This window comes from Takifugu rubripes, chromosome 17 (assembly GCF_901000725.2).
Source record: "Takifugu rubripes chromosome 17, fTakRub1.2, whole genome shotgun sequence".
Classification (NCBI taxonomy): Eukaryota; Metazoa; Chordata; class Actinopteri; order Tetraodontiformes; family Tetraodontidae; genus Takifugu; species Takifugu rubripes.
Window position 1 is genome coordinate 10252119 of NC_042301.1, and position 15502 is coordinate 10267620.

The following is a 15502-nucleotide window of genomic DNA, read 5'->3' on the forward strand; positions in this document are numbered from 1 at the left end:
GGACATATTTGCTTGAAACCTTCAATAGTGAAACACGTACAAACGCTTAAACCAACGAAAACACAGATATGAATATTAGGATATTAGTCTCTGCCTCCATTTTTGGCCCCAAGAGTCTTTTTGAATCCTCAGTCTCTCGCTCTCTGTGAAGTTTCACCCCCACCCCCCGACACACACACACACTCTCTCTCTCTGGGTGAATATGTACACATGGTTATGTAAGGACGAGCAGTTAGCCTTTCTCCTGCAGCAGTACAATCAGCCACAGAGAGAGGACGGAGCCACCATCCCAAATCATCACGACGGCGTAACATAGAGGACGGGGCGTACAGTCTGCTGTGCTGACGTGCACATTCTGTACTGCAGAACAAACTCATTTTGATCTAGATAATGATCCTTTAATGCGTACCATTGACTGAATCCTGTGTGTGTGTGTGTGTGTGTGTGTGTGTGTGTGTGTGTGTGTGTGTGTGTGGTGGCTGAATAGTATAAATTGACACCACTGGCATCATCAGTCTGGTAAGAAAAGGGTCTGATGTAGCCAAGATCGGGTCAGCATCATCTGGGTAAGCTCATTCAGTTATGTGAAAATGTTCTGCGAGTTACACGCTGTCCTGAAAACAAAGGACACCACATTTGCCTCAGCCTGCTGAGCCTCTGAAGTCCCGCGTGAACCCGTTTTTCATGTGCAGCTAAAACGCTCTCTGCTTTTTTTCTGCATGAATTTCAGTTAACATTTCGTTCACATTACGTGGAAGATTTGGAAACACGTTTTGGTTTTTGACTAACAAATCTCAGGTGTCGGACAGGAAGTGTTCTCTTTTGGGCAAATGAGGTTGAATACAAAATATTTTGCACTCTTTTATAAATAAGCCTTCTTGTGGATGATTCAATGTGTATGTGTGTGTGTTTGTGTGTAACAGAATAAATTTAGGAGAGTGTAGCAGCTCTGTGTAGGCAGAATTAGATAGGAGGGGTGTGAAGTACATAACAGTGTGTGATGGTGTGTTTTTATAGGTGTGTGTGTGTGTGCGTGCGTGTGTGAGAGAGAGAGAGAGAGAGAGAGAGAGAGAGACAGAAAAAAAGAGAGAGAGAGATCATGCATGGAGGTGTTGAATAGGATTAGATTTGGCTAAAAGCTCAGCTCTGGCCCTAACTGGCTTGTTGAAGGTCCATACACAAACACACTGGTTCCATGTCTTCACTGAAAAAGGAGCCGTCACAAAAACTTTGATTTCCAACTAATCCTGCCAAGAAGTTTCAAAGATCTTGAAAAATGTTGATTAGATGCACCAACACGGGAGCATTTACTGTGAAGGGAGTAACGACCGCAGGGTTTCTCAGGTTCCCTCCTGAGATCAAGATCCTTGCACGTCTACCAGGATGCCTCTGTAGAGCTGGGCCTGGGGAGGGGCTCACTGAGTACCTGGAGGCCCAGGTTCAGCCCACGGGGGTCACAGGGATCGTGCAGATTGAGCAGCGGAAGTGCCGCACCGGGAGATTAAGAAAAAACGTAATGAAACAAATTTAAAAATGGCACCACGAAGGTCCGTCGCCGCTGGTGGGATTAGGGTTAATAAGTTCTCATGGATGTAGGAAGCTGTCACTTGTGTAAGTGCCACAGTGAAGGGACTAAAGTCCAAGGTCAGGCAGAATCTTAGGAGATTGGTTGAAGCTGTATCACATTGTCTGTGCTCATATCAGTGGATGCGTCACCTCTGAACCTCGAGTCTTCAGAGGTGAATCATCCCCAATTCAACACTCGAACGGATGGTTCAGTATCATTAAACATGGAACCTCAACCAGGCGCTTGATGTGACGGTCTGCATCTCGGTCCTGCTCACAACCACAAAAAAGATGAGATCTCAAATCCAGAGACAGAGAAAGAAAGAGAGGGGGGAAGGAGAGAGGAAGAGAGAGAGAAGGGATGGGGAGGGGGGTAGAACCCAGAAATGCCCGGAACACTGTGAAGCAAAAGCTGTACGCAGTAATGCCCTTTCTATAAATAGACTGCCAAATCCTCGTACATAATTCTAATACTCTTGAATTAGGAGGAGGTGCGTGACGTCACTCGGTGATGAGGTCATCGATGCACTGACGTCGCCGCCTCTATTTTTGGTCGCAGAGTTGTGACATGGAGGCATATCACGATTAACATGAGTAATGCGGCATGATAATGACTGGCAGGCTGTGTGTGTGTGTGTGTGCAGAGGCACAGATCTGCCCAGTGGTGGGTTTTGCTTATACAATATTTGACACCTTACCTTCCCGACAGGAAAGTGTAAACAATAAGTCTAATAAGAATGATAAGATAAGACTCTTCACAGCCACTGACATACCATTAGTCGTGGTTTTAGTCAAGTTCTAAGTACCACATGTTTTTGCTGCTGGGCTCTCCCACGTGGGTGGAATGTGTGTAAGATAGAAGTTAGATGAGTGTGTGTGCGAGAGAGGGATCGGGCAGATCGTTGCTGCGTAGGCAGTGTACAGTGTGTATGGGAAACACCCGCTTGAGAGCGGGAGAGCGAGCAAGTGAGTAGGCGGGAGGCTGATCGATGAGTGTGTTCACTTTGTAGCTTGTTGAGTGTGTGTGTGTGTGTGTGTGTGTGTGTGTGTGTGTGTGTGTGTGTGTGAGCGAGAGAGAGAGAGAGAACTCAGGAAGCTCCCATGGTGGTGTCCACCCCCGCCTCTATAATTCAGCAACAATTACAAGGCTCTCCTCTGCTGCAGCTAATGAAACCATAAGTCAGCCTGACACACTCGCACCACACACAACCACATAAACACACACCTCTGCAGCAGAACTAACCAAGCAGTGTGAGAAAGTGTTGCTGGAAGTGTAGCAAACAGATGAGCACCATGGTGTGTGTACTCTAAGTTAGCATGGTGCATTTTGCTTGGAATAGAAATTCAAAGAGTTTTCTCTTTCCACCAAAATGGCCGATAAATTCCATGAGATGTTTCCTACATCAGCATCCTCAGTGGTCATGGTTAAGGCTCATTAGCAGACAGACGTCAATGCGGTTTAACTTCCGGGATCTTGTTTAGTAGCTTGTTTCGTTTTTGCTTGGCAGCTTCTCCATTTTACCCCCAACAGACACATTTCTACGCTCTCACTGATCAATCATTATTTTACAAACAGACTTTAACATCAAAAACTCTGCACTATTTCATCAGCTCATCATGTTTGTGTTAAATTGTCAAATTAGTCACACTGAAAGGATAGTTGCCTTTCCTCGCCAAACTACCACAATTTTACTGATGATACTTTGGATTTTTTTTATTATTATTATTATTTTAGCTGAGGTGTGAGGGTTTTTTGTCCGGGCAAATGAATCAAGATGGGTGGAACCAGGATGCTGAGCTTTCAGCATCAATAGCCAGAATTGTTAGCAGAACATAGCTGTCAGTTGTGATGTTTCACTCAATTTTCATCCTATTAAATAATTGATTAAAGGTGAAATGCTCAGGGCGCATGTAGATTAAAGCGGAAGAGATACCAAAAACAATCTCTCTCCACTCCACAAAAATCCTCAGGTTTCACTCCCAGACCACCTTGTCACTCAGCGGCAGAATTCCCCAGTCTGTGAGCTGCGTTGTGCCTGGTGGCAGAGTTTACCCGCAGGCTAGCATTTGGTTAAAATTCCTCCTTTTAAAGCCCCTGCCTCCTGCTTACAGTGCTAGTGGAGAAGAGGGTGAGAGAGAGGAGGAGCGCACCAGGCATTGTAGAGAGGTGAGAGCCTGCCATCTTCAAACCCCATCTGCCTTTTTTGCTCATCTGATTTCATTATCCTCAGACAAAATTCCCACTTAAAGCATCATATCCTCATTATTTTAGTTAGCAGGCAGGATTTAAAAGGTCCAGTGTTTTGACAGCAGCGGTGATGCCACCGTGGAAGCATGCTTGGAAAACCAGGGGTCGTAAAACTGATCTGTTTCTGCTTTAGGTGTCCCAGCAAATTAATGGGAATTTTCAAAAGTTTGAGTGGGCAACACATCAGCGTAGACCGCAGAGCCTGACAGGTGTAACAACAGTGGAGACGGCAGCTGGGGCTCAGGAAACAGTCAATAAAGATTTGATTAAAAATACAATCTCCCTGGCACTCGCCGCCCGGGCTGGAGCGCATCACATGTGTGTCAACATCAGCAGTGTGTTCACCTCTAGTGAGTGATAAATCAAGTAGAACACGAGAGTGTTTGTGTGTGTGTGTGTCTGTGACACCACCCATTTCTGCTTACTGTGGAAAATGTGTGTGTGAGGTTTGAAGGCAACCTTTCCTGACAGCATATGTCAATGAAGAGGAAGAGATGGGGGTTAAACCTAACGACCTAATGGATAATAGGAGGAGGAAGAGAACATCACAGAAGGAAGATAGAAGTATAGAAAGAGTCAGTGTGACGTTCACTTACCCTGGAACAAACCTGAGGTTAGGGCTTCATTTCAACATTTGAGGCTGTTTTCATGTTTTTATCTTATCTTGAACAGTGGGGCTGAACCGCATGCATCTGATCCGTTTACAGAAATCACATTGAGAGAAGGTGTGAATCACAATTATTTGGCGGCGAGACGGGAAATGTGCTGGGCACAATTAGCTGCACCACAGCAGCTACTACAAATCACAACATTTATAACGATATGTTTGTTTTATGTGAATCTTTTTTAGCTGTGCTGTGGGAATATAAGCAGTAATCATAGAATCTATTAAAAGTTCAGTAATTTGACATTGGCGGTCTCAGAGCCCACATCAGGCTCTGCAGCGCCACGGCGAGCCCGAGGCCAATCAGCAAATCAGCCACACGCAGAGGGCGAACAGACAGACAGCTGATGGACAGACTGATAGAAGAGGAGGAGAGGAGAGGGACATTGACTGCATAACGGAGGAGAGATATCTGATATAGATAGAAAAGGAGGACAATCGGGGGAAAACGAGAAGATTTGTTCCCAACAACAAAACAACAACAACGGACTTCAACATCTGATTGTCTTCACCTGCTTCCCAGTGAAAATGGGGTTTCACAGTTCGAGAGTCATATTTTTAGCCTGGGTCCTGGGGTGATAATTATGGTAATCATTTTTCTCCTCTATGTGTGTCCAGGTGCTGTACGGGCCTCCAGTATCTTCCCCATCCTGAGCGTGATCCTGCTCTTCATGGGAGGGCTGTGCATCGCCGCCAGCGAGTTCTACAAGTCACGCCACAACATCATTCTCAGCTCTGGCATCCTGTTTGTCTCTGCAGGTGAGGTGTGAATGACAAGGTGCCCAACGAGGGGATGGGGGGGTGGCAGGACAGAGAAATAACAGTTGGTTGTTCAACTGATCACGGATTTGCTTGTTCCCAAAGTTGCTTCCCTCTGTGCAAAGTTCCATCCTCAGTAAAAGATTTGGACTTGTCTGTCTTTAATTACTGCGCTGTGTCGCCATGGTCACCACGGTCGCCATGTTGCTGCGTAATGGTACATCGCTCGCCTCGGGACACGGACGTTCTTGTGTTCACGTGCGGTTGTTCTCTGGTTCTCGGCACTAGCTCACCTTCAGAGTCAGGAGTGAGTGACGGACGCACCTCGCTCTGCTTCTCTCCCTCTCTTTCACGCTGTCTGTCTTGCTCGCCCTGTTGCTAGGCTAAGATGAGGCCGCCGGGATTTCACTCTAAAAATACGGTGTCCCTGATACTCTCCAGCTCAGCCCCACCTCATTGAGGCCAGCGAAGGCCTCAAACCTCACCCTGCATCTCTCTCTAAAACATATTGTTTCATCACTTTTGTCCAAATATCTGCATAGGTGACCTTATTTAAAAGCACGTTGCAGACCACATGCTGGCTAACAAGGACAATAAGCGCTGTTGAACTTGTATAAGGCACAACCTTAAAGTCTGTGTGAGAGGTTGGATTGTACTCATTGTCCCCCTTTCCTTGTCCCAGGCCTGAGCAACATTATAGGAATCATCGTGTACATATCAGCCAACGCAGGGGACCCTTCCAAGAGTGACTCCAAGAAGAACAGCTACTCCTACGGTTGGTCCTTCTACTTTGGTGCCCTCTCCTTTATCATGGCTGAGATGGTGGGCGTGCTGGCTGTGCACATGTTCATCGATCGACATCGGGAGCTGCGCGTAGGGGCGCGAGCCGCTGACTACCTCCAAGGCGCAGCCATCACCCGCATCCCCAGCTACCGCTACCGCTACCGACGCCGCTCACGCTCTTCATCCCACTCTACGGATCCCTCGCACTCCCGTGAGCCATCACCGGTCGGCCTGAAAGCCTTCGGGACGCTGCCGTCCACCGAGCTGTCCATGTACACGCTGCCCAAGGGCCAAACGGGCACCCCGACAGCCACCTATAACTCCACTGAGAGGGACCACAACTTCCTGCAGGTCCACAACTGCATCCAGAAAGATCTCAAAGACTCGGGCAGCCACAGCAACACCGCCAACCGACGCACCACACCAGTATGAAACTGTTCAAGGGACCTCAGGCCCTGGAGAAAAGTTAGAAAAATAATTTTTGGGGGGTATGCGGCTAAAAGACAGATCATGCTGTAAGGAGACTTGGGTGGAGAGAGGGGGACAGGGGACGGGAGCACTCCGCAGCACTTCCGATGATCAACTAGATTCTGTTTTTAAAAAAGGAAACTAAAAAGAGGCATGCATGATTTTCCCATCGACCATTGTTTAAAAAAAAGTTTTGAATATGTTTGTAAAGATTTGAGGGGGAGGATGGGGAAAGAGGGGCTGTGGAAGCGCGTGGCGTGGTGGGCGGGGTCAGACTACCCAATGAAAGGCGAGCTTTATATTTTTTACTCTTCCTCAGTCTGATAGAAAGACCCCAGCCGATGATCCCGCTCTCACGTGACCATCCTAGAGCCCCCCTGCCCCCAAAACACCCTACCTCCCTTCAGACCCCCTTCTTTAGTTGCTGTTCTTGATTTCATTATTTATTCTCATTAATACTGTGAAACAATGCGGTGAGGGATTTTAGCAAGGAGAAATTCAGGCCGCAAAAAAAAAAAAACAAACAGAAAAAAATGTTAATATATGTATTGATTATATATTAATAATATATAAATATATATGTCAATAAATCATGACGAGAGTTCCCTGATGCAAAAACATCGAGAAAAAAAAACGCAACCTACAAGTGAGCGTAAACAAAGTCATCACGGACTGAAGATGGAGGATTCAGTGACTGGCTCAACCCATGAGCAAATTTAAGGCTTCAGCCGCTCTGATAAACTGATATCAGTTAGTATTAGATGACACCATTACATTATTTTACAGCAAAAATGAAAAAGAAAAATCTTTTGGCCTTCCGCAGAAACTTTGGCAGCTGGCGTGGTCAACCAGAGATGAAAGAGCTGCCCTTGCTTTTTGCTGATGCCCCACGTAGGGGCAGAGTACGGAGAGGTTCACCGAGGAGCCCACGGAAACTTGAAAAAGACTGTGGACAATGAAACGTCACTACTGCCAAAGACAGAGAAGTAGTGCACGAGAGGACTCGGCTACCAGCAAGGTGATGCTAAGTGACTCCAAAAATTAAGAATTTACATGCATGCTAATCAAAATCATCCGATCTGCTTTTAAGGAGCCTATGTTTTTCAATGGATGAAGGCACCACGTAAGGGCGGCGGGGTGACAATGTAGAACTTAATGTTGCAGTACTGTGTCGATATTCATCTTTTCATTTGAGCGGTTACATTGGGAGGGGGCTTCATTATAAATGAAACAATAAGAGCAAAACTTTGGAGAATATCAAGGCTTTTTTTCTCGATCTTGCATTTTTATTTGATCTCCTCATTTACTTTGAACTCACACAGCCTTAGTCTCTTTCTTTGTCTCATTTTAGTGTTTTGGTTTTTTTTGGGGGGGGGGGTGCGTTTGTGTTGTTGTAAATGAAAATCTCTTTGAAAAGGAAAAAAAAAACCGCATAATGTCTTTCAAGGTGCCAAAACTGAATGATTCTGAACTTGGATGCATCAAGTCCTGATGACAAATAAAAAATTGAACCCCAACAGGGCAAAGAAGCCTCTTTCTTGCGTCACCTTTGCTCAAAACTCTCCGCGAGCAGCCCGGCTCAAACTCAGCTGATAGATGATGTATTCTGCTTTATATTGTGCAATAATGCTCACGTATATTTGCGGGGAATCGCACATTTGATGCATGATCAACACCGCCACCGGGTATCAACATCAGGTGAGAACCCATGCTGATACCTGATGTTGCATCATCACCTGTGCTGTTGAGTTCCCTCCCAAGCACCTGTCTCTGAGGCTGATATTTGAAAAAATAAGGGGAGAAAACATCATGCTTGGTTATTAGAAAATGCAGCAGCACGGATGAGACATCCTCGGGGTGGAGACGGTTTGTAGAACCACTGCAGTGTAACTGGGATTCATTAATTTTATTCATGGGTAAAGAACACCCTGCCTCCTCCCCTCTGCACTCTGTCCAGCACTGATTTGCTTTCAGTCACTCTCGCTACATGGTCGTCTCCTTGTACGCGCACCAGTGGTTGCCTGACCTGCTGTTCCACCAGCTGTGGAATAAATGTCAGATTCTTCAACATCAGCCTCGATGTCCTGCTGCACGATACTGTGCGCTCTCTTTCTCTCTCTCTTGCTGCATCCCTCTCTCCTCCCCTAGTGCGATGATCAAAGTGGCCGGCATGTCTCTGCAGCACTGCTGTGATCACTGAGGAGGGGTGAGTGAGGGAGGGACATATTGGGAGAAAGGAGAGAGAGAGAAAGGGGAGTGGAGGCATTGGGCAGCCCAGCTCTGGCAGTGCCGCAGTGCCCCCCTCTGGTTTGGAGGTACACAATGACTTTAGGTGGCTTATTCCTGCTGCACTCCTCCATCTGTGGGACTTTGATTACTCGTATGACGTAGCAGGGAGGTGCAGTAGGTATGAGGAGGCCAAACCTTGACCAGGTATGAGGTGGAGGATAAAAACAAGGGACTCACAATCATTTTTCACACAAAAAGGCTGGTTGGTACTGTGGTAGATCCATCATACTTTCTGGAACGCCAGCGACACGGGCTGCCTGCAAGCTAGATGTTTACAAATGAGTAAAGCAGATCTCTTGTCTGTGAGTTTATGTTGGTCATGGACAATTAAGAGGTATGGGACAACTTCTTACACACCTACAGATGCACACCGGGTCTGAGAAAGAGGAGATGCAGGTCAATTTCATCAAATGTCTGATAGTCATTCATGTTGACTCCTGAATCACTTCGGGGGCTTGGCTGACAGAAAGTGCAGCATGCCCAAAAGATCATATTTTCAAACATGAAAGATTTTAGGAGAAAGCCCCCAGACAGGCAGAGCTGCAGGAGAAGTTGTAGCAGATGTTGGTGTAAAGGCTTAAGCAAGAACTTTGTGCTCAGGCTGTGTGATGACCATAAACCTGTTTGGGTGAGGAACACTGCGGTGAAATACAGCTGGAATAAACCCTGCAGATTTCCATGTAGTCAGTTGTCTTTATTACTGTCGTTAAGTCATTACATCACAGATCTATTACAGTGGACCTTTTCCAAATGTCACAGCTCTGCTCAGCTATTACATTTAAAATTTACTGTTGATGTGTTTACATGGACACGGTGCTCATAATGATGCCCAGAACAGTCAAATGTTGAACCCCACTATCTTTAACCGCAGACATAAAAGCATCAGCTGATTAACTGTTTGCCCATCCTGTGGTTAACATGTCACAGTGGACCTTTATCAGGTCTCTGCAGACCTCAGAGCTCTGAAGGAGACAGCAGCAGCAACAACTGTTGCTCTCTCTTGTGGCTAAATGCTGAACAACAGTTGTTAGCGGTGCGCTAGAGGTCTGCTCCGAGGCAGCGAGTCCGCTTTGAACTGTAATTACTGGGAGCGAATGGCTGCATTCAGAGGGACGGATGACTGAACGCACTTGAGGTTCATAAAGCCGCTGGAATCGGGCTCATCTCCACGTCGGTGTGATTGCTGGCGGACTGTTTCAATATGTCTGGAAATGGAGAAGTGTCTCCCAAAGCAATAAGCAACAGCCCACGTCTGCCCCGAGAAGTTATTAAATTACACTCCCCAGACACGACCCTCCATATCAAAGAATAGGAGACAGACTTTAGGATATGGCCGAGGTGCTCGGAATGAATTTCTCAGGCTGATGAAAAGGGCCGGTGTGAACTCCACATCCTCCTCTGCAGATTTACACAGAAACAGAAGAAACAAGTGCATAATCTGCATGTTGAGACACAGCCTTGCACACCGTGACGGAACAAATCATTGAGTATTCAGGTGCGCTACCTTAACATCGGCCAGCCCTTCCAGGAAATACACGCAAGCATACAATGAAGACAGAAAAAGAGATGCGGGGGGATCATAATTACTATAATTATGATCGCCCACTCAAGAGGTAAAACTAAACACTGCTGCAACAGCAATTACAGGATGCTTACAACAATTACTGATCAAGTAAAAAAAAAAAAAAATCACTGCAAATCAGTTTTAAAGTTTCCGAGCAACTTTCTTCTTCTGTTAGTGGTGTCTGTGTCGATTCCAAACGACATTGTGTGAAAAGGATAAAGTCAGAGCTGCCCCTCTGCCAGCAGGACTGTCTGCGGAATATTACTGATTACCGTCCGCTCCAGTGAGGCCTAACAGGTTAAAAACCTGCCAGGCTTCATTCGTGTGAATGGCGGCAGCTGGTCAGACAGAATAGGGACACGTTGTTTACCTGCTTCAAATGAGAGAACACTAATTAGAATGTTGATTACTGTTTGTCTGAGCCCGGCAGGAGACGCGCGCTCAATTGAAAAATTAAATTGCAGGTGCAGAGCTGGAGCAGTGAGGTGAAAGAGGAGCCACAACAGTCAGATTCAAAGTGGCCCTTTAACTGTTAATCAAATCCTTCAAAACATCCTCATGTTGATAGATTTTTAATCCCTCTGCAGCTGCGCTGTCTGACATGCTTGTCTCCATGTGTGGGAGGCAACCAAACCGTTATCAGAGCTTTTCTATATATAAAATAGTCTTTGCATGCTCAGCAACTTTGCTGAGTTGCTTAAGCCACAAGGTGCTTTCAACCAAACAGCAGCTTGTTGCTGCACGTGCGCCGCCTGTGTGCATTAGGACGGAATGTCTAAGGGTGGTGAGGTTGGATAGGCTGGACTCAGGTTCTGGACGGTGCTGCAGCTCTCCTGGTACAGAGAGTGGAAGGCCCGGGCCAGACTGAGGAATGGTGCATCACAGTTCTCCTTTTCCTTCTGTATGAGGAGCCAACACAGACACATGGGTCCACTGGTTCAAAGTCCTGAAAAACTAATAAATGCAACATATGATACAGGCCCAACACGTAGTCAGTTGGACCTGAAGCACACTTACAGCTGAAGTTTCAAAATACTCCATTCCCTGGCTTTGGGCCCATTCTTCACCTTCAGATGTTTGGACCTCCCGTCGGGTAGATAAATCTGATTTGTTTCCTACAAGGACACCTGAAAACATCCAGAAAAATAAGAAAAAAAGTATTACTACTTAGTAGTAGTAATAAAAGTAGTAGGATAAAAAAAAAAAGCTAATGCTAGCCCTTCATCATTCTGTATCTCGTGTTTATTGCAGTCAGATGAGCAGTAAAGATTACCGAGTAGAGTTGTGCAACAGCGGCAACACAATGAACGCAATTATTAAAGCGTGGATGTAAAACAGGTTGAATGTGTTAAGCCTGCAAATTACATTCAACGGAAAATGTGTTTAGCGGCATGAACGTCGCTGACAAATGTGCTGCCTCGTCGCATTGTACGGCGTCCTAAAGAGCTGATTACATTCCATGTTCATTATTGCACACTGTAACGTTTTCAACAGTTCATTCACTGCCGCATGCTCAGTTAAAAATATGCTTGAACATTTGTGACACTCAATTCTCTTAGTACAAGACAAAAAAAAATGGCAACTGCTTTGATTTGGCCCTTTGGACATTAAGATTGGCCACCAGGTGGAGATTCGATTCACGTTTGCTGCATCATTTCTTTCATAATCTTTCATAAATTAAATCTAGATATCCCTAAACTGCCTCCTCCATATTAATAATCTTGCAGTATCGATCGTCCACAATTTTACTCTGCAGACCTGAAAACGGTTTCCTCCTCTGGGACAGATCAATACTTTACAGACATCCTCGCTGCTCATTGTTTCCTTGAAAAGAATTCAGCCCTTGAATGACACATGTTTTAGGGGATTTTACCAGGAACGTGGTGACCCTGAAAGTGAGGACGCACTCTCTCCATCCACTGGCTGCAGTTGGCGAAAGACTTCTGATCGGTGAGGTCAAAAACCAGGCACAGCAGAGACGGTTCACCCCACTAGAGAGAAGAGGGTCGAGGTGTCAGCTCATGGTTCAAGCCTCCTCTTCTAGAAAGGCATTCTCACCATTTTTTCACTGGCCTCCACCAATGTCTGCTTCCCTGCAGAGTCAATAATGTAGAGCTCCTGGAGGACAAAAAAGGCCAGCTGTTATTCAGAGACGTGGAGCACAATTACCTGGTTTTAAACCTGTTTGTCCTCTGATGTGAACTGAATACAGATTACAAAATAACAGTAAGGAATGGGAGAGAAAGGTCCCGGCTGGCAACACCCACACACAGAGATTTAGCAATTTTAATATTGTAAAGCTGAAAACGGTCTGAGGTGGGCAACGGCGCACTCACCACGCTGTCGTCGCTCTCTGGGATGTTCACACATTTCATCTGCAGCTCTACACCTGTCGTCTGTGTAACAAGCAGGACCACCAAGTTAAACAAATGGCAAGCTGTTTGGAGATTTGAGTGTTCACCTCTGCCATTTTTAAAAGAATCGCCAGCTTTATTCCTCTTGTTCCTGCAGAGTTCAGTGGAAAGTCTAGAAGAGCTGAGGAGAGACATTTGGCTCTTGGCTCTGTGTACAGCAGCAGAAGCTTTGATTTACTGTTCATCTCTACACACAGACGTCGCTAATTAGCAGCTTGGCTTTGCTTGAAAGCATTTCCCCCATCCTGCTGTTTACATCCTGACCAATCCTACTCTCCTGTGTCTCCATTACTTGGAATCTCATTATTCTCAGTGTCTCAATGAAGAAAAATGTCTCCAGGGAGCTCTCCTTTGCAGCCTATTTGCGGTGGTAACAATTAAGATAACGTGCGCATCACACTGCTCAGTGAGAATCCAAGAGGAGAGATTTTCAGTTAGAAAACATGGTCACCATTTACACCCCAGCAAAAATGTACACCCCCATCTTTGTCAGCAAAGGTACGATACAAGCGAGAAGTCCCTTTTCAACATATTGATAAAAGCATGACATAAACAATGTGTATGTCGATCGCTAGTGCACAGTGAGATTTTTTATTTCAGGGCAAATATAAGAGGCAGCTGTGAAGCATGAAACAGAATGCACAGAGGATATGAAAAATATGATCTTTTCATAGATGTATTCACGGGCTGTGAGATCTAATGAAGTCCTAAGTGGATTGGATGGTTGCAGTCTGCCTTTCACTTCTACGTACGTGCTGATATGAGATCAGTGCCGACCTTGAAGAGGTTTCATCACATCAGCACCAAATTCGCACGTGATTTGATCTCCTGAGCTTGCACTTAGCCGTACATGTCAAATACTGGAGATTCTAAAGCTGCAAACATACGCTTATCTCTCTCTCTCTCACACACTCACACACACACACACACACACCCAGCTCGACTTCATTTCATACACAGACATTTCAGATTAAAGGTGCAGCTCTCCCAAATGTGAGCCGTCGAATGAGCTGAAATGATGCATAGGAAGGTTCTGGAATGTCAATGAGGTCTTATTAGTAACAAATAAGCTTGGAATATAGCTAACGGGCTGTCTGACATTTTCAACAGAGGATGTGGGCAGAATGGCCAACAACCTCCGCTACCTTTCAAAACCAAATGCTGAAGATCACGCACGAGGAATGCGCAAGGACGAGCTTTGCTAACAGGGCTGGTTTCTCTCTTTGACAGTTACAACAGAAAGGGTGAAACTCTTTAGAATGTAATTCAACAGGAGATGGTGAAGTGTTAATAAGTGATGTAAATACAAAATAACAAGAGACACTTGTGCTTTTTGGTCACACGTTTGCGTTTTCAACAAATTCAACTTTTATTGTACTAATCCCTTGTGTATAAAGGGTAAATACTAACCTAAATGTATTTATGTTGCATTTGCGGCTATATTTACATCCCATGTGTGGTTCCCCACAGCTCATTAAGGTTGACATCAGTGAGTCCATATAACCCCATATATCAGTCAGTTTAATGGCAAGGTTTGAGCTCTCTGAACTTTTGCCTTTTCTTTACATGGGAATAATTGATAAACTCTGCTGTTTTGCACTTTAGTGATTTAGTAGATTTGAAAGCCCTCTGCAGGTCCTCATGAAAACTGAAGACATGGAATATGATGATCATAATCAAGGGTCACTTATTTTGATTAACAGCGAGTTATACTTATACATACACACAGTTAAATCGATTGTGATTTTAGGAATAATTAACTAATCATAAAAAAAAATCGACAACAACTTGACTATGCACACAAAAATGAGAGAAGAAAAATGAAAGTATCGTCATAATATAAAAAACAAGCAGTTACTATAGAGACGGTGAACTTATTTTCTGCACAGCGTGGTATGTAATGTAGGTGTATAATTGCAGGATGCTATAGAACACAATGCTCTCACCATGCTATAGTTCTTCTGGAAGAGCATCCCATCGCTATGGAACATCTGTGTCAGCGAGGATTTGCCCACTGCAGCATCTCCTACATGACGAGACAGGGTTGTTATTAGGATAATCAAATACTCACAAGTTTGGGACCATGTTGGAGCTGAGCGGTCGGTATGCTTAGCTTTAGCTTCTATATTTAACGTCAACCTTAGATGAGAGCTAACTGTCGTAAAATCTTACCAACAAGCAGACATCTCGCTCTGAGTTTGACCATTGCTGTTGACAACGTTCAGGCACTCTAGAAGAAGGCGTCTACACAATATTTACTTTTGCTTTTTGCGTTTTATCCTGGATAAGTATCTCCTACACCTCGGCAACACGCTCACAATGCGTCGCTTAGCGACCAGCGAACGTGGGCGTGTTTATTGTGACGTCAGGGAGAAGTCCTCTTGTGCCATTGGTGAATTGTCACTGACGTTAATTAAGGGAACTTTATTTCCCGAGTTTTGTCTGCCAGGGATAAAGTTAATGAGCATGTCCCCTACAGATACGTATATAAAAATATATGATTAAAACTCCTATTCAGTACAGGAGGGGCGCAGTCATATCAAAGAAAGGTAGGAATTCTATGAAAATAGGGAAAAGCCTTATAACACACACATTTTTAACCTATATATATTTAGGTTTACGTTAGGATATATTACTTGTTAGGCTTAATTGGGCTTTTTTTCCCCGAAGAATACAATTTCTCAGTACCTGCGATGGGTGAAGCGCATGACTGCCCACTCAACGTCCGAGTGCGTGCGCGCGACCTT

The 15502-nt window shown here is 45.1% G+C and overlaps 2 protein-coding genes across 2 annotated transcripts in view; one reads left to right on the forward strand and one right to left on the reverse strand.

The window, feature by feature from the left end:
* Positions 1 to 7994, forward strand: part of LOC101061612 (voltage-dependent calcium channel gamma-2 subunit-like) — a 34227-nt gene extending 26233 nt beyond the window's left edge. The window contains exons 3-4 of the mRNA XM_003978659.2: positions 5097 to 5237; positions 5920 to 7994. Coding sequence (XP_003978708.1) covers positions 5097 to 5237; positions 5920 to 6452 — 674 coding nt within the window. The 3' untranslated portion in view covers positions 6453 to 7994. The remainder of the gene's footprint in view (positions 1 to 5096; positions 5238 to 5919) is intronic.
* A 1456-nt stretch (positions 7995 to 9450) lies between these two features.
* ift27 (intraflagellar transport 27 homolog (Chlamydomonas)) lies at positions 9451 to 15093 on the reverse strand. Its single transcript, XM_003978662.3, has 7 exons — positions 14928 to 15093; positions 14702 to 14781; positions 12678 to 12737; positions 12400 to 12459; positions 12215 to 12332; positions 11359 to 11468; positions 9451 to 11240 (listed from the first exon to the last, which is right to left on the reverse strand). Exons 1-7 carry the CDS (start codon positions 14959 to 14961, stop codon positions 11103 to 11105), a joined length of 600 nt encoding a protein of 199 aa, XP_003978711.1. The 5' UTR covers positions 14962 to 15093; the 3' UTR covers positions 9451 to 11102.
* Positions 15094 to 15502: the final 409 nt, after the last annotated feature.

Excerpts from the sequence above, each read along its gene's own strand:
- ift27 (XM_003978662.3), bottom strand. The coding sequence starts at position 14,961 with ATGGTCAAACTCAGAGCGAGATGTCTGCTTGTTG. Across the intron at positions 14,782-14,927 it reads AGCGAGATGTCTGCTTGTTG|GAGATGCTGCAGTGGGCAAA; the intron begins GTAAGATTTTAC and ends CTCGTCATGTAG. Across the intron at positions 11,241-11,358 it reads AGTATTTTGAAACTTCAGCT|AAGGAAAAGGAGAACTGTGA; the intron begins GTAAGTGTGCTT and ends CTCCTCATACAG.